The sequence below is a fragment of the Poecilia formosa genome, unplaced genomic scaffold, assembly GCF_000485575.1.
Source record: "Poecilia formosa unplaced genomic scaffold, Poecilia_formosa-5.1.2 Scaffold627, whole genome shotgun sequence".
Lineage (NCBI taxonomy): Eukaryota > Metazoa > Chordata > Actinopteri > Cyprinodontiformes > Poeciliidae > Poecilia > Poecilia formosa.
The window spans coordinates 25981-44260 of record NW_006800566.1 but is presented as its reverse complement, the minus strand read 5'-3'; the positions used below and the strand labels follow the sequence as shown (position 1 = coordinate 44260).

The following is an 18280-nucleotide window of genomic DNA, read 5'->3' as shown; positions in this document are numbered from 1 at the left end:
TGGCTTGATTATACTTTGTGTTGTTCTATCACATGAAATCCACAAGAATATGTAGAAGGTTTGGTTGTAAAACGACTCATTGTGAACATCTTCAAAAGGCATGAAAAGATTTGCAAGGCGCTGCAAGCGTACACAAAGTGCACTGAAACCTTACCTCTCATCCACATCCTGAAATACACAATTTGGAGTGTGCGTGGTGGTGAAAATGCGCTTATCAGGTGGAATTCTGGGTGCTGCAAGCAAATTTTGGAAAACAATTGAAATTGTTGATATTTAAACAATAATAATAATAATAATAATAATAATAATAATAATAATAATAATAATAATTCAGATATTTGTATGCTAATATTCTGGTCTGAGCAGCGTTTTTACCTTCGTATCCAGAGTGAACCCTCTCAGCCAGCAGGAGGCAGCAGAACTGGTCTTCATCATGAGCCACATCCTGCACCTTCATCAGATAAGGGGTCATGCGGAACGGATAGTACCGCAAATTACCCTCGAACTCCTTACCGCCACTGAATATCAGAACAACAATTTAGCAATGAGTTAACCCAAGAAAAAACAGCACGTTTCAGTCAACTATGTATTAAAACTATCTACTCTTAGTTTGCAAATTGAACACACGGGAGCAGTGTGGAGCAAATTTTCACTTCAGACCATAAAAGAAACCAAACTTAAATTTTGAACCTTCAAAAGTAGGAAAAATCCAATCACCTTTACAAATGCAATTCTTTTTATTTTTTTGTGTTTCTCCATAAAAAATGCTTCTTCCAGGTTAACCTGGAAAAAGCATCTTATTATGGCCTGCATGAATGTGAACTCATATACAAAATGAGAAACATCCGCAGTGGAATTAAATGCATGAATAAAACCAACAAACGGATACAAGCAGCAGATGGCCTGACGTGCAGGAACCGATGCAAAACGCACCTGATACGACAGAAAAAGGACTTCTCCTGCATACAGTCAGAAGGAGACGGATCTGAAACAGGAAAAAAAACCCCAAAAAAAACACCTGTAAATTCAAAGGGAACACGATCCACACAGGATGCAGCCAAAAGCAGATGCATCAGGTCTGAATAAATGCATCAAAAAGCAATATTCAGAAACCTGCACACATTGAATATGTAATAAATGAAAGGGGGTCAAATGCATAATTTATTTCCCTAATCTAAAGCTGCATCATATTCTGTCATGTTACAACCACGAGCTGAGAAAATGTTGCACGGTTTTCAAAAGGTTTTGCAAATGAAAATCTAAAAACATCAACATAATATCCATACATTGAACATTGTCTGGATTTAGCCGGTGGTTTGGAGAGAGACATGTAGCTCTGGGTACCTGCTCCAGTGCACATGCTCCAAGACGGCAGGCGGTAAGGCGTGGTGAAGCTGTAGAACACACTGATGTCCTGCGGCATCAGAAACTCCACAAACTTGGAGTCTTTGAACGCATCTCGTTTACAGTTTAGGATGGAGGCAGCCTGATCAGATATGTAGATGATTTTTCCTGTGCTCAGGGACACCGCCACTGCAAAAATGTCCTGTAGATGCCAAAAAAAAATAAAAAATCTTAAACCTGTGACGCGCACCAGTCGGAGAGGAAAAAAACAAAGACTTGGTCTTACGTTGCTTTTGAGGGTGTACTCTGACGTGATGCTGTCTATCTCCTCTATGGTGTAAGAAGAAACATCCAGGCCAGAGGGATGACTGTCATTGACCATCATCAGCTGGTAGTACTCCTCATTCGCTGAAAGAGAAAAGATGCAGTGATTTGGTCCAAATTTGTTCAACATACAACACAGAGAGGATCGTCTTCCAAGACGCCCACGACACTGATGCCAAGGACATTTTTTAATAATGAAAATGATAAAACTGAAGAACTGTACTACCGAACACCTACAATGGATAAATAGCTGTTGATATGCATGACACATAACTGATACTTTACATTTTATACAGTAATGGCCTGTAAAATTTCTGCCAATTTTACAAGCCATTACCTCTGTGACTATGTGCAAAAGATGCTCAAAATTATAGCATCACCTTTATCTCAAACACTTCAGAAAAGTCAGTCTTAATGAATGAATAAAGGCTGCATTCCTGCGTCTACTCATAAATGTACAGCGAATCACTCGAAAAAAGAACTATAAAAAACCCATAAAGGCAAACAGACGTTGTTGATGAAAACAATCGGAAGCACGGAGAAGGCAGAGTAGGTTGTTATCTGCAACAGACCTTCCACTTGCTTCACACAGCGCAGGGCGTATTTCAGCGCGCTCAGTGTGGTCGACTTGCTGTTGTGCTGCTTGTCAGTTGGCACGTGGAGTTTGAGCTCCTTCAGCGTTTTAATCACCTCCTTCTGGTTCTTGGCTTTCGCGGACTCCTGACTACTGCAAGACGGACAAGTAAACAACCAAGAGTCATCACTCATAGCACTAATGAAAAGGGGCTCTTACAAACAGACTAAATAAAGATCTTGATCCTGACAGCAGCGGCGGTCACTGAGCTAACCTGCAGCCACTGGTTGAAGGGTTGTCCTGCTCCGAGCTCAGCAGACTGTAGGCGTTGGAGCTGCTGGGAGGAGATGGGCTGTGGGAGTTGGAGCTGTGCAAGAGAGAAGGAACATTTTTAAATTGCAACCTGAAAATGGAGTAAAAATCACTTCTGTTCCAAAAAAAAGAGATTTCACGCTGATGTTTAATCAACCAGCTTTTCGAGAGTTCAAAGTAAGCAGAAGGAGAACAATTAGGTGCAAACGATTCTTCTCTGAAGTACAGACTTATCACATGTTTTTCACACGCGTCTGAGGTGCTCGAGTTTCTTTCAGTGGAGAAGAACAAGTGTCCCCATTTTCACACTTTGGGCCTGTTGTTAACTCAAGCCAAAAGAAGATCAGCTGTTTTCGTATGCCTTTTGTGAATTCTGTAACAGCGTCTTTTGAGCTTCAGATCCAATTTTGAACATTTAGCAACCAAGTAACAAAACAAAAATCACACTCTTATCCTGAAAGTCTTTGTCATCTACTTGAAGGACCCAAATTATTTCCCGCTGCTCAGTTGGCTGCACAGCAAGAACACAGCACTGTGGTCAAGTGTGAGGTCAAAACACAAGTGGGGGCAGAGAACAAGCAGTGGGCAAAAATCGCTGCTTGTTCTCTTGGTGCTCAGATTTAGAAAGGTGTGCTTGATATATTTTCAAAGCAGACCGTTTCTGGCCTTCAGTCTGTCTCCATTACCTACAATACAGCTGAATCTGAATTTTAAAATAATGAAAGTGATATATTATATACAATCAATGCACACATATTGATAGTTTTCAAGTCTTTTTTTCTGGTAATTTTGATGAGAACAACCAAATTTAATATCTCAGAAAAATTTTATATTACAGAAGTGTTTTTTTTTTTTTTCATTTTAAATCTTATCATCCTCATTTTATCCTCTGTTTAGCTTTTCTACATTTTCATTTACAAATAAGCAGCACGAACAAAAGTCTATCATGTTCATTGTTCATGCATAAAGTTACATGTTTTTATTATCCATTTAAAAGCTGTTTTTAAACCAACGTCCTGCTGACGTGAATTAGGGAAAACATACGTACATGAGAAAAAATGTTTTACTTCCGACATAAACAGGATTTGTTTGACCTCAACTACAGTGAACATTTGCTCCATATAAAGCAAACCACAACCTTCATTCAGGCCAACACCCTCAGATAATAACAGATCTATAAGAATTTACAGTAAACAGTTCTAAGACAACAAACTCATGATCTCATTCAGCTGAGAAAAAATCTGGAGATCTGCTCAAAGAAATCCTGGAATAGCCATCATGGCTGACCGTCTAAGTTAACACAAACAGACATTTCCTGTTTGTGTTAACTTAGTCTCTCTATTAGCTTCGTACCATGTATCTAATGTACAAATGTAAGCTTCTGTTAACCCAGAACCTTACGACTAATTTCAACACTGCATACTATCTATATCTAGAACGCCTGCTCAAAAATAGAGTGAATCGTTATTCCTGGCACAGGTGAGTCCAAGTTCAGTGTAAGCCTTTAGTTCCCAGAGATGCCACACGTGGTTTCAGTCTGAACACAAGTTTGAGAGCGCAAAACTATTTTTTTTCTTTTCAGCTGACACTGTGGTGAAATCTGAACAGAAAACAGCAGAAACTGGCAATTGCAAATCAACAGCTCTGCCCTACTTGCCTATATAACACTTCTTATAATATACATGAAGAATTACCCACCAGGCTTAGAGCAAGATTATTAGCAGCTGTCTGAGAACCTGAGTCATCTGAACTAAAACTGAACAACTATAAATAACCCAGATTACCTGCTCAGAATAGGTAACATCTTCACAAATAGCCTTCCTGAGCCAAAGAAGGAATCTAATTCAATCTAAATAGCCTTCTGTCCCGCACAATGCAACAGCTGGTTTTAGACTAGACAGTCTAAATATGTCTTAGTGTCCAGTAAGCTAATTGGTATCATGGCAGGGAGTCTGTAGGTCAGGGAAAAGTTATATAAAGGGGGCGCTGAAAGAGGCGATGTAAGAGACGTTTCAGTTGTCCTCCGGGAGCAGAAACACAAAATGAAGGTCAGAGGGAGCTGGTCTTCTTTAATTAAAAATCTTCTACTGACAGGTTATCGATTCCTTTATGTTTAAGAGGCATAACTGGGACAGCAAAGGTATTACATTTAAAAATGACATGAGACGTTTTCCATTTGGCTTTCATAGGTTTGTTTCTCACTGAATGTGATGGGAATTAATTAAAAACACATCTATCGGTAAATTTGTTGAATCCATTCACACTTTTGCTTCCTGTTTTTATCCATAATTTGATCTCTTTTCAATATTTGATTTGTATCAATCGACCCGATGGCACTGAAAATTAGCTGACCAGACTGTCCATGCTTATCAGAGTAAATCATCTTTCTAATGTAATGAGATGAAAACCTTACAGACTAACAGAGTTATTAGTCAAACTAATACACCTGAACAATGTGGAAAATGTTTTAAGCTGCAATCTACTGTCATTTTTTTTCTGCCTACATTCAGAAAACCAGCAGGATCTGTGGCACAGAGGAGCTCACTCAGTAAAACATTAAGCAGAAGTTATTGCAGTGATGTAATTCTAGATGTGTGTAGCCATCCATTTGGCTTCTGGGAAATAAAACAATGCAGCCATAAAAATGCATCACTTATCAGTGATCTCTGAATAAACTCCAGAAAGCCCTTGCCACTCGCACGCAAGCTCACCAATAAATGGGACAAAGGAGATGTTTGGACTTTGGCACAAGCACGTGATATTCACCTGATGAATTGGCATATTAATATTAGTAGTAGGAGACATGCTAGAACATGTGGTCATTTTAAGCAACAAATTCATTTTCTTTATTGAAACAGGCACAGGATTATTGGTTTTAAAACAGTGTCAGTAGGACATAATAAATAAACTGATCACTGATATTAGTAAGTAGAAAACGTTTAATGGAACCTCCTTGGAAATGTACCCCACACACACCAGGAAGTGGGCTGGTGTCCTGCATGTTTTAGATGAACAAGCCAAGCGGGTTCCTGATGAACTTAGTAACAGGAAATGAGTCAACAATTTGAGTCAGGTGTGGTAGATGGTTTAGATTAGAATGAGTTCATCTAACATGTGCAGGACTTGGGTGTCAGATTTAACCGCTTTCAATCTACAGGCTTTTTGGGACAACAAAACTAAGAAAAGAGGCTTTGAATGCCTTTGTAGTTTTTCACAACTGCAGACCATTTTTTCTTGCCATTAGTTTGACATTGCAGCAAGATGAGAAGAATCGATAACATTAACTGAGTTTAAAATGTGATAAACTGGCTGTTTAAACCACAGGTTTGGCTAATTTTGCATAGACAAACTAAAGTCAGAATTTAAGGTAACAATACGGTCAATATGGGCCCGTTGTCAGTCTTTTGAAATAATGCCATGGGTAACACTTATTCTTCTTGTCCTGAGAAGCACATAGCTGAAAGTGTAATGGGAAAGATCTTCTGCAGCAGGATGTGGCTTTTATCTACTGACTATCAAAGGACGCTTGAGAGAATTGTGAAACCATATAAAAACAAATAGAGCCAAAGCAGAGCAACATGACAGGGACACAAAACATGCAAGCTACATCAAGAACTGACCAATTACTAAGAAACGAAAGATCCTGGGTCTCATCAAAGGCCAGAACTTAATCCCACTGAGACACTAAAGCATGCAGTACATGCAAAAGCCAAAGGGCGTCTGATAACCTTTTAGGGATAGGGTGTCCTAACTTTTAGAAAATGCAATGTTGTCGACATGTTTAGTTTAATAGGTTAATATTTGGTTGCGATTAAATCACTTGCTTTTCCAGAAATTAGTTTATACATACAGATCTATATCAAGAGAGTAGACAAGTACAAAAACATTCTGAGGTGTACCTCCTAAAACTGGAGAACAAAAAATGTAGAAAGTAAACTGAGCTGACTCAGAGTTGGCAGACAGTGGTGCTATGTAGCAACACAAAACCAGAAAGAGTTATGTGGGTTTAAAATACGTCATTCTGTCGGCAGACAGAGCGTTAGATGCCAGAAGGGAAATAGACCATGGCGGAAAAGGAGCGGTTTAAAAAGAAAGAAAAAAAGGCTTGGATCTCAAGCAGCAAGGGCAGGTCAAAGTAAGGCAAAGCCTAGCGTGAGTAAAGACGTCAGAGCTTGAGACCGGGTTGCTCCACCCAGAGATAAACACACACAAACAGTGCATTGTCATGGCAACAAGGAGTAGGAAAGTGTGACATGGCCCATCTGGCATTGAAGAAAAGCCAGCTTCCAGCCTTCAAGATGACATCAATTTGCTTTTCCTGCTGGTTGATACAGTCATGTATTTGTTCCTCTGCTCTGTATGTTTCCAGGACAAGCTGTATAGTGTCTGGGTCTATTTCTGGTCATGATGAAGACAGGAAAATATTCTGCAAGTTTTAAAGCTGTCTTTTTTTTTTCTTTTTTTTTTAGTTTTAAACCAATTCTTATGTCTCAGACAAAAAGGTTTGATGTCACAGAAACTCATGAAATTAAAGGTGCTATCCAAGATTTATTTCAAAAGTTGAGACTTATGAATAAAAAAACCTTAAGTGTGTATCACTTAAGGTTCAGAAAAATAATTTGCTCTTGCTTAAGCATTTGCAACAGAGGAGAAAAAACAGATGAGCTTATCTGTTTTCACAAACCTTGAATGTTGATCCTGGCCTGTTGCCACATACTCGCACGAAAGGTTTTACGGATTACCACCGTTGAATCTATGGCTTAAATTCAAAGGTGATTCTATCTATTATTCACTAATTCTGGATGAAATATGCAAGATATAATGTGCTGCATGAATGCTCCTTTATGTGTCAAAACTGTAAAGTTAAGGAAGAAAAACATTAAAAATATTCCATCCACCATGTGAATGTGTGTGTGAAGCAGTGGAATAAAAAAAACAACATTATTTGCCATAAAATAATGTTGTTTGACTGCGGTTAGCACTACAGCTGCTTTTCCAGTAAAACACAGATAATCTCAACATGTAAGCCAAACCACATCTCACCAAACTTGCCAGACAAATTTTTAAAACGTAGTTTTAACCAAACTGCTGCCAAGACAACCTATCCACTGCTTCAACCAGAAACCAGATTAGACTCAGCTGTTCATAATGTGATCTGGCTGGAAGCTAGTCCCAAGCTATAAAGTGCTAAACATTTTTACATAGTTGCCCTTCAGCAATGAATAGCTTAATGCTATTAGCCTCTTGTTACGAGGACAAGGTATGATTGGAATATTATGCTGCTAAAATATTTCTGTCCAGCCATTCATCTGCTTTAGAGTAGTTTAAATCTCATGACAAAGATCTGACTGCAATGAACAATATGATAAATTATTTTGTAAGAATAATTGTTACTTTTTTGTTTCAAATAAGAGATTAGATCAATTTTTTTTTGTTTCAAATTCTACTCCAAGTATCAAGAAGCTATGGTATTTTTACCCAACGTTATCTTACTGCGAGAATCTATTCTGAGTTTGAAAAGTGTTCAGCTAACAGTGATTCACTGAATGGAATGCCCAATTTACAAAGCACCATTTAAAAATTTTGTTTCTGAAGGGCCGTTCATGGAGAGAAAATTTTCACTAATACAAATTTAAGTGGTAAAAGACTCCTGGAGTGTTAATTATAAGCAATGGCTGTTATCTGACATCAACAGGTGGGTCTCGGTGACTCTTAATACTATTTTTACCTTTTTGTTGATCTACTGGCTAAAGTCTCATTTCAAAAACTGAACTGTTTTTGGCACTGCATCACAATCAATGATCAGCCTACGTTAGGGGTGAATGACTGCGAGGCTAAATCCCTAAATCTAATTTCACGTTCAATTTTATGACAAAGATAAGGTGCATACTGCTGCTTGTAAACTTCTTTTTATGTTTGATAAGTAAACTATCCCAGCCGTTTCTGCTGAGGTCCTGCTGCACAGTAAAGTTTTAAAATTTGATTTAGGAGAGTGAAGTTTCAGTGTAAGTCTCTTTGTGTTGAATAGAAAGTGATGACGATGTAAAATTTTTTAGCTTTAATCAGGAATGGTAATTAGCCAGTTGATATATCCACACTGCTGTAGACAGAGGAACTGAGTCTGAATATTGCCTTACTTTCTTGACAAAAAACACCAAACTTTCACTGACAATGGCGATTTATTTTGCTTGTTTCTGGTGAGAGTAACCAGACAAGGTTTTTTGTCTTCTGTTTTGCCAAAGGGATCTGGTGATTTTGCCCTTTTTTGCCATTCAGAGTGAACATTTAGAAGAGAGGGACAAATGGACCTACTGACATGGAGCCATATTAGCAGGAAAAGCAGTTTATTAGTTGTTCTGCGCTCTAAGAAGCCTCTGACTTACGGTTCTGTTATCGAGTAGTATTGTTCACATTTACTTCATTTCAGGTCATTCCTATTAAACTTGCAGTCGTAATTGACAGAGTTGAGTGTTGCTTGTAAAGGCCCCTGTAGCGATAGCTCTTCCAGGAGACCCCATGCTGTTCATTTACATAAGCTTCGGTTGGTAAATCTACAAGCCTGCAAGTGATTAATTAAAATTATAATGAAGTCCAAAAACATCCCATCACTATAGAAAACTAAAATCTCTGATGAACACCTTAAAAAAAACACACCTTATACCTTCTTACTGTGGTGCAAGAGGAAGTTGTTGCAAATTGGTACAGATTGGAAAACTAAGTGGCATGTCTTTCTTTTAAAATTTGTAATAAGAAACTACAGTAAAGGAGAGAAAGTTCTGCCATCTCTTACCTTTTATTGCTGCTTGAAGATTCGAGCAATGCCGAGTCTTTACTGCGGCTGTTGGAGCTGCCCATTGACTCGTGGCCGTTGCTGTCATTCCCATGACTCTCGTTGCCATGACTCTCGTTGCCATGCGATTCTGTCCCGCTGCCGCTGGACCCACTGCTCTTCATCTCCACATCCTCCTCGGGGGACAACCGAGAACGCGTTGTCTTGCGCACGTTGTGAGGAGAGAGGGCGGGGTCCTGACCGCTGCTGTCGCTGCCCTCGGAGGGCAGTCCAAGGTCAGGTCTGCCCTGGGCGTAGCTGCCCACCCACCGCATCTGTGCCATGGGCCTGCACCCCGAGGCTCCGCTTGAGACGGAACTGCTCGAAGCCGAGGCTCCATCCCGATCTGCCGGAACCGGCAAGGGGTAGGGCTTGGAGTCTGAATCGTCCGACATCAGGAGGAGGTATTTGTTGGGGTTGTTTCAGGTTAGGTAGAACGCAGTCATCCCATTGTCTGAAGGATGACAGCTGAGTGGATGTCAAGTAAACGAACTGATCTGTGGAAAGAGACCACATGTGATAGACATGAATGACCCTGTGTCTAATCACAGTTTTAAATATTTGCAAAATACATGACTTAACATCCAGTGAAGGAAAAAAATGATGTTTAAAATTTTATGAAAGTTGCAAAGTTCTTTGACATGAGCTCCAGACAGTAATGATTTTTCTCTGCATTTGTATCCAGTGGTGCCAAATAGTCAATGCTATGATGATTTTTCAACATGAGATTGTGTCTGCCTGTTCATTTGAACAACTACATAAATATAAGAGGAATAATGCTTGCACAAAGTTAAAAACAGAAAAAAAAAAACATCGTACTTCAAAAGGCTTCCTTCTGTCTTTGGTCTAGTGTCATATTTGAAACATTGTGTGGTTTGACCCTGGACCCCTGAAAACCCTGCTGGACGCCTCTGATGTTCTATGAAAGCCTCTGGTTCAGACAATTTGGCCTTTAAGAACAGCAGGTCTGTCCAATCTAAACCCTTCAACTCTTTTAAAAGGATTTTCCAACTTGGACCCCAGATAACGCCTGACAAGATTGATCTGATTGCCAACGCACATCACCAAGCAACACTAAAAAGTAGATCCTCTTTCTAACTCTAAATAACAAAACCGATCTGGTCAAGCCTTTAAAATGAACCCACACTTTCACCATTCATCCCCAAGTTAACACAGAGGAATGCTTGAGACTTTTTTTTTGTTATATAAATAATGACAGTGTGGAATGTCTTACGTGTTTCTGTACAGTAGAAATATTTTCAACACTTCCTACAAGTCTGGTCATTATTACCCCGTACAGATATGTAAACTCTAAAAGCTCAAAGAGGGTGTACTTTCTTTTTTTTACCATGGCTGTATTGTGACCTCAGTTGAGCATGTAAGACAGCAAAAAAGGATGTCAAAATACTCCATCCAGTATCAAGAACACGGTTGGTTACAGAGTGGCATCAATGATGCTGTGTTTACATTAAAAACATGTAAAGCTGTGACTGAAATATTACACAAAGCACTTTGTCAATGGAAAATTGGAAGAGCGTGGTTTAAAAAAAACAATCCCCCCCAAAAAAAACTAAAAAGAATCCCAAAAGTTTATTTAAAGCTTTTGACAGCAGACTAAGCAACAGTGAAGAGGAGGATTGGATATTTGAAGTTTTCCAAACTTTCCACAAACACCCAGACGGCCACTCTAACTGGAAGTGGAAAACTCAACGATAAAGAAGAAAGCACAGTTTTTGACAATAATTATATTTTGTCATTTAACCAATTGTGTTATACAAGAATATGCAGTCAATATCTAGTAAAGCAGCTGGCATTATATTTAAATGCTGCTTTTAAATTTCAAATAAAACACACTTAAAATCAAATAAAAACGAATGCTTCTGGTCAAGTTGAATACATTAAATGTCTGTGCATAACTTTGTCCAAGCTTGTCTTTACAACTAACCTAAATTTGTAGCACAGTTTGTGAGGATTTCAGAAAACCATAATGAACATAAATGACTTTAGATTGGTCAACTAATCCATAATGGTCTATTAAATCCCTCCTGTGGGATGTTGGTAACTGAAAATCCCTGTGGTAGAACAAATGACAGTAGCATAGTTATCAATAATTAACACTTCTATAGATCTTATCAGATGACTGTGCACAGTGTGACACGACGTTGACCTGTTGCATAGTTGGCTCATGTCCTGCATCTGAGCTGCCAAGTGAAATAGGTCAGTAAATGATCAATCAGAAGGTGATAAGTCTTGCAAAGTGTGAAAAGAAGTGGCTGAACTTGAGCAAAAAGTTCACCAATGCTTGTCAGAATGGAGCAAGTCAAAACTGAACGCAGGCGGCAGGCGTGGGGAGAGGGGTGAGAAGAAGCAGCAGCAGATCTTTAAAAGATTAAAAGTGCAGCAGAGCAGAGAATAAGAAAGAAAAACAAATCTTTAATGACGTCTTTGGCTAAAACCAGAATGGGCATGCAGAGGCAAAGCGCAGGGATCCAGACACAATAAGAGAGATTAAAGCAATGTGCAAAAGTTTTAAACCACTCCTAACTCTGTATACTTTCCTTCCAAGGAGTCAGATTTTCTTGCAAATGCTTACAGTGGTCAATATCAATAGTTATTGGGTCTTTGCGAAGGTCAGTGCTATTCTTTGGGATTTGGCTGGGATTTGGCATTTTGACCTATTTTCTGTCTGGTACTTGTACGTGACCCTGCCAGGGCAGTTTGCAGTGTTTGCTTAAAAAATAGGAAAGTGGACAAGTGAAGGATGGAGGAGGAATTATGAGGCCAGAGAATATCTAAATACTAACACAATAAAAATGACCTAAAAATCCTGAGAGACCTGACAAAGGAACAAGGAAATGCATCCTCCTCTGTACACCAGGATTTAAGTGTCAATAGTGAATTTGTTATTGCTAAAATCCAATTATACTATTCAAACTCTGCTACATTGTAAAAAAAAAAAAAAAAAAAAAAAAAGAATGTCTAATTTTTGTAGAAAAACTGTAAAAACAGCTGCCGGTATTTTACCGTAAATTAGAGACGCTTTTCTTTTTGTTTTATTTTTTTACAGTGTATCTCTCGATATTTACAGTTTCCAGCCAAACAAATCTGAACATTTTGCCTTTGTTAAATGCTGACTGTAATTAAGTGTCTAAATACTCAGTGTAAAATGAGCACCTTAGTAAACTGTCTGTAATCTGGAGACACCACACTCATGGCTCATTCCTTGAGTTCAGCTGCTGTTTTATGCCTGAGTGATTCATAGATCCCAGCTGAGTGGTTACAAATACCTAACAGAAAATATGTTAAAAAGCAGCCAATGTATGACGTCATATATCTGAAAATCATTTCAAAAGGCAAAGTCTGGCTTCTTTGACGCCAATTACAGAGAAATATAGGATCCTAACATTTGGCCAGAATGTAAGCTAATTTTTCTATGCTTTTTGGGGGGCTGAACAAGAAAAGATGTTTGATGACTTCCAGTGTTTGGTGAGATGATGCTCAAAACCATAAACTAAACGATCTAAACAACAGTGTGGAACAGACATTAACCATCAGGAGAGAAAGAAAAAAAATGTACAAAAGAAAGAGATCCGACAACATAAAACAGGGGGTAATGTTAAATGAGAATCAAAAATCTGAAAGAGGAAACTATAATTATCTGAACATGGGACTGGAGAACAAAACAACAACAACATTCAGGCCCAGATGAAGTTAATTAAACTACATGATATAAACAAAATGTGCAGTCAGGATAAAGAAAGTAAATCTGCAAAGAAAAAGGAAATCTGTGATGCAGCACTTGAGCTCACTGTGGTTAGGATCATAAAAAAATCCCCTTCACAAAATGCAGTGACTTGGACCCATTCCCCCATGTAACTTAGAGACATTACTCACAGAATGTTTCTGCCCAGAGTGAATAGGCTGCTCTGAACTTCTCAAAGCACTTACTGAGCTGTTTTTTTCCCTGTCAGAAAGTGCAACTGAGGCAGGAGATGTAACTGAAAGTCTACAATCCAAAGATGAAAGAGCAATCTGACAACCCGACAAACCACAAAGTCCAAAAGATTGTACTAGTTACCAATGTGGGAGATTCTTTATTTATTAGCTTAGGATCAATCCAAGGCAGGTGATTGTGCAACAGCAGACACTACAAACATGTTTCAACTTTTAGAAATTGCATTAAAATATTTCCTTTGGGCATTTCTGTGTAAGGAGAGACTGCTAACAAGATCCCTACAGATCAACTATGTTATTTTTTATATTTTTTTTTTGTAAAGGTGGCTATTTGTGTCCAATGCACCTGTGCACTAAAGCAAATTCAACATATCTTTCTTTGTCTCTGCCAATAAATAAATTCCAGCTGAGCAGCTGCAGAGAAAGGAGCAGAGGACAAAAAAAATCTGGCTTTCCTTCGTCTCCGTCAGGAATCCACTGATCATTTTAAAAACCAATCACAGTGAACTTTGCTTCCCAAACCACTTTTTCACGTTTTTTTTTTTAATGCAGAGTCATCAGACTCTTCCTCATAATGTAATCAGCACATGGACTGACTCGATTAAATGATGCTTCTCCGGTCAAAGGGCGCACCGTCTGGCTGGCGCTCTATAAAAGCTATGACGCACATCCGACATTAAGGTACGGTCAATAAGGCGCAGGTGTCTAAAGCCACAAGATGAGAAAGATAACACAATTAAGAGGTATATATATATCACACTATATGGCCAATTTAATCCAAACGAACACTTGTTGGTGGTTAATAGGAACATTTGGCTGAGGTAGAACTTCAAAATCTATTTGGAATAGTATGAGAAATCATTTAAACTCATTTAATTGTTAAATGGTGCAACATTTAACAATTAAATGAGCCCATTCAGAGACAGCACAAATCCATGAGACATAAAGTTATAATAAGTAGGGAGATAAAAACCATCAGACAATTTTCCTTTAGCTCAAATAACAACAGTTCATGACATCCTGCCTTTTTTTATCCTTATTTCCTAAATCGCTGATGTTGGAACATTTAACCTGAGTCCGATAGTCCTTTTCATTGATTAGCCTTTAACCCTGATTGTCTAGATGGCGAAAACTCCTTGGTACCCTGTACGATCAGGATAGCATGAAGAAAATTAAATCCTATGCAAAGTCAAACCAATAAAAAAGTGTATGCATTGATTGCAATCAAATAACTAAATTTAGATAAAGCCATGTAAATTTAAGTCAGAATTTCATTCATCACTATTGCATTTGTGTCACTGCCCTACACAAGACTTTATTGCATTCATTTTTGTGTAATTAAGGACAACTTCACAAAAAATGTCTCTCTTTATTGATGAATCATTGATGGAGATTCAGAGCTGTCACTTTTATTGGTGCACGGTCCTGTGCCTAACCTCAGCTGCCCTCTGTTGCAACATGCATCTTGCATAGCGACTGCCAACCTAAATATTAGTTCATGTTGGTCTCTGGATTCTTGAACCCAAGGTTTAGCTAAATCAGAGGGCATGCACAGGCTGGCAAGAACTTCTCTGTGCTCTCAAAAGGTTGCACTAGCCCTTTTGGCACCATCATACTACAGATGACACTTTAAAATGTTCTTTTCAGAAACAAGTACTTAGATCAGCTTTGAGAACATAAATATGCTCATTTAACTTCTCCACTCCTGATCTTTTTGCTCTGCCGCCGAGAGCTGTAGAGATGGCAACCCTTCCGTCTGATTTCAACTGTATGATAAACAGATCTAAATAACAAATCTCTTGTCAGCCTCTACTTGCGTCAAACATCTTGACTCCTCCCACTCCATTCATGAAGACAAGCTGAAGTTGGCTGTATTATTCTGCTACCGTGAACAAAGTCAACTTCAATCTGAGGTCCATATTTTAAAGCTGGACAAAAGAATAAGGCTGGAGAATGATGCTTTGGTTGCTTACAAGGGTATGACAGAGTAGTCCCTGGGATACCTTTGACAACTACATGTTTGCATTTTACTGCCGCAGGCTGGTAGATATTAGCAGAGAGCAGCCTCCACCTGAATAGCGTGCAAAGCTTTCCACTGATCTGATTTCAGGTGAGTGAAAGAGATGTGGCACTGCTATAACACTTTCAAATCAGATTCAGGTTCAGTTCACTTATCTTAAATCTCTGAGGCAGTTAAATGCCTGACTGAAGAGATCATGATCACATTGTGGTGAATTGGATTAAACCAACAGTAAGACTGAAAAGTGTCAAAGCTAAAACGTGGCAGACGCTTTTAAAGTCACTCCACTTCCATTGTTCAACCTACTAAACATCTTTATATTAGAATACTCTATTTCTATTGTAAAACAAAATCCAGTGTCCATGATTTCAAAACTCTAACTCTACAAATGTCATACTTCCTTAGGTGATCCAGGCCCAAGAGTGAGTGAAAGACATTAAAACAAGAAATAATGAATATGAAAAAAAGAAAATATCCATCCAATAATTTCCGACGTCCTCGTAACCCTTGCAGTGCTATGGTAGCCTACCTATCTCCAGCAACCAAGTCAGAAAACGGGGCCAAAATGTCTTGAATGGACTCAGGCCAAATAACCATAAAGGCATATTTATGGATCAGAGAAAGTCACTGGAGTAACCATAGAGAATCCACAGAGAGAACTTGCAAAAATTCATACATGACCCGATCATTTCTACTTACTATAATAAAAGAATAAAAGTATTATATATATACCATAATTATATAACACTAGAGGTTCCGCACCCCACCACCCCTCTCTTGGCACTGCCCCTGTCATCTTTAAAGTTGTAGTCACTGTGCTCTCACTCATGTAATTACAATGAATGAATGGTTAATTCTGCCAGCCTGCCTGCACTCTGCTCCTCGTACCGCATATTCCCTAATCGGAGCGGCATGTGAACTTGTGCCATGTGCAACTGCAGCATAACACTTTATGTAAGTGTGTCCGTACCGGCGTTTTCATGTGACACTGACACCACAGAGTTCAGCTATCCACTGTATCTACTGAGCTCCAGAAGGGACTCACCGCTCCGGCCACTCTGCGCCAGTTTTACTGCTTCAACTTTCTTTCTGGATGCTTTCACTCGCCGTATGCCAAGTTCCTTAAAGCCCCGGTCAGCTGCGGTTTCATCCCGCAGCAGGTAAAGCGGCTACTCCGTCAGGGATTTCCAGCAGTCAAGAGAGCAGACGTCCAGTTAATTGACGTGACCTTATAATGCAATACCCAACTCATTATTTCATACGGACATATAATAAGCTTCACTAACCTCACGGAGGGCTTCAACTCTATTTTCTCCGGTGGTTCCGTGGAATAAAATTCTTGAAGATTTGAAGATACAGCTACCTTTTCTGTAGGACTGGGTCCGTCCGCTCCTTCTGGGCTGCTTTCACAAATTTCTCTCCCCGGCTCCGGTGTCCACGCACTGCCCTGGATCTCCAACGCAAGCAGTGACCTCATTACAAGCCCATTTTCTAGCCCTTCCTACTGCTCTTCTCCCATTGGTCTAAATTAAAGCCAGTCATCGCCTCTCCGTGATTCGGACCAATCAGCGTGTCACGAGCTGACGGAGGCTGGTAGCATAACTACCGCTCCGCATCGTGATTCGTCCTCTCTGCTGTCAGTCGTTTTACATAAGGTTGTGACGGGCTTTTCACATGGAAACCCACGGCTGCTGGCAGTGTGATGAGAGAGAGCAAATCACTACGACGGAGAAGCCTGTGAATGAAGCAGTGGCCAGGGTTGGCTCATAACGGCTCAGAGCGACCGGCTGTTATCTAAAAGGTTATACAAGTGTGTGCATGGCAATGTGGCGGGGACTGTTTGTGCGCAGTCATTCACGTAAGCATAAAAAAGTTTGCCTGAACAGAAATTTGATGTCTCTCGAGGTCTTTTGGAAAGTGTTTCCAATTTATAGTCTTTATTACGTAAAATTAATTTAAGAGATAATGCACTTTGTTCACAGTGTGGTATATGTTAGGTCTACGTGATGCTTAGGAGGCGCATTGTATCACTAAAAGAGATGTAAAATGTTCCTGTTTTGATGCTTTACATAACTTTGAAGATTCGGGAATGTGAGCCCCGTGAGGAGCATACTAAACACCGTGAAAAGGAATTTAGGGCATGTGCCATATAAATTTCAGTGACGCATAGTTGAACAAATACAGATGTGCACGTGAAACTGGGTACTGCACAGCAGACATGTCGAAATAGAGTTTTTACATTTTTTATTGGAATAATATAATTATACATATTGTCTCTAAATCTTTAAGACATTGTTAGAATGACCTAAAAAGTGGTCTATCCTGTTTCCTAGGATTTTTAGCTTCTTCAAACCCTATTTTACTCAAAAACGTGTGAAAAATACATAGATTTTTGCTGCCAAGCAAGTCTGAAGTAGTAAATGCTAATTTGAAGACATGGCATAAAATAGATAAAAAATGTAGGTGTGATGCAAATTAGCAACATTAGGAATTATTGGGGACTACAGTAAGTGAAAATTTCCACTCCGATATATAGGATATTTTGTTGATGTTGCTATTTCTTGGCAGTGTTTCAAATCAAATTGCAAAAGTTATTACTCTAATTTGATCGCAGTACTTCAAATTCAGCTTAAAAGGGAGATATTGCATATTACACAGCCACATAGGGACTTTATGTAGGGCATAACCTTAAATCTGTCCATCTCTGATTCACATGACAGTTATTGAGGTCCACCTCAATAACATAAAGTAGTTCATGGTGAAATAGCAGAACATAGTTTTAATTTGTTTCAAATAAAAAGTGAAATACAAGTCTCCCAGCTTTGTACAGGGAAATGTCACATTTAGATACAAAAATGATCTTACTGAACATTGGGTGATAATTTCCATGTAGCCCATTTATGGCTTGCAAGCAACTTGATCA

At 39.0% G+C, this 18280-nt stretch overlaps 1 protein-coding gene across 5 annotated transcripts in view; it reads right to left on the bottom strand.

Annotated features, from left to right (window-relative positions):
• Positions 1-16827, bottom strand: part of LOC103130355 (period circadian protein homolog 2-like) — a 33275-nt gene extending 16448 nt beyond the window's left edge. For 2 of the 5 annotated variants that reach the window (XM_016665854.1, XM_016665858.1), the window contains exons 1-10: positions 16644-16827; positions 16403-16495; positions 9345-9880; positions 2517-2609; positions 2241-2395; positions 1631-1752; positions 1345-1546; positions 934-985; positions 376-518; positions 155-233 (exon numbers count right to left, since the gene is read on the bottom strand). In XM_016665854.1, coding sequence (XP_016521340.1) covers positions 155-233; positions 376-518; positions 934-985; positions 1345-1546; positions 1631-1752; positions 2241-2395; positions 2517-2609; positions 9345-9778 — 1280 coding nt within the window. In that variant the 5' untranslated portion in view covers positions 9779-9880; positions 16403-16495; positions 16644-16827. Of the gene's footprint in view, positions 1-154; positions 234-375; positions 519-933; positions 986-1344; positions 1547-1630; positions 1753-2240; positions 2396-2516; positions 2610-9344; positions 9881-16402; positions 16527-16643 lie in introns of all 5 variants that reach the window. The other 3 variants (XM_016665855.1, XM_016665857.1, XM_016665856.1) reach the window with 3 other exon arrangements.
• Positions 16828-18280: the final 1453 nt, after the last annotated feature.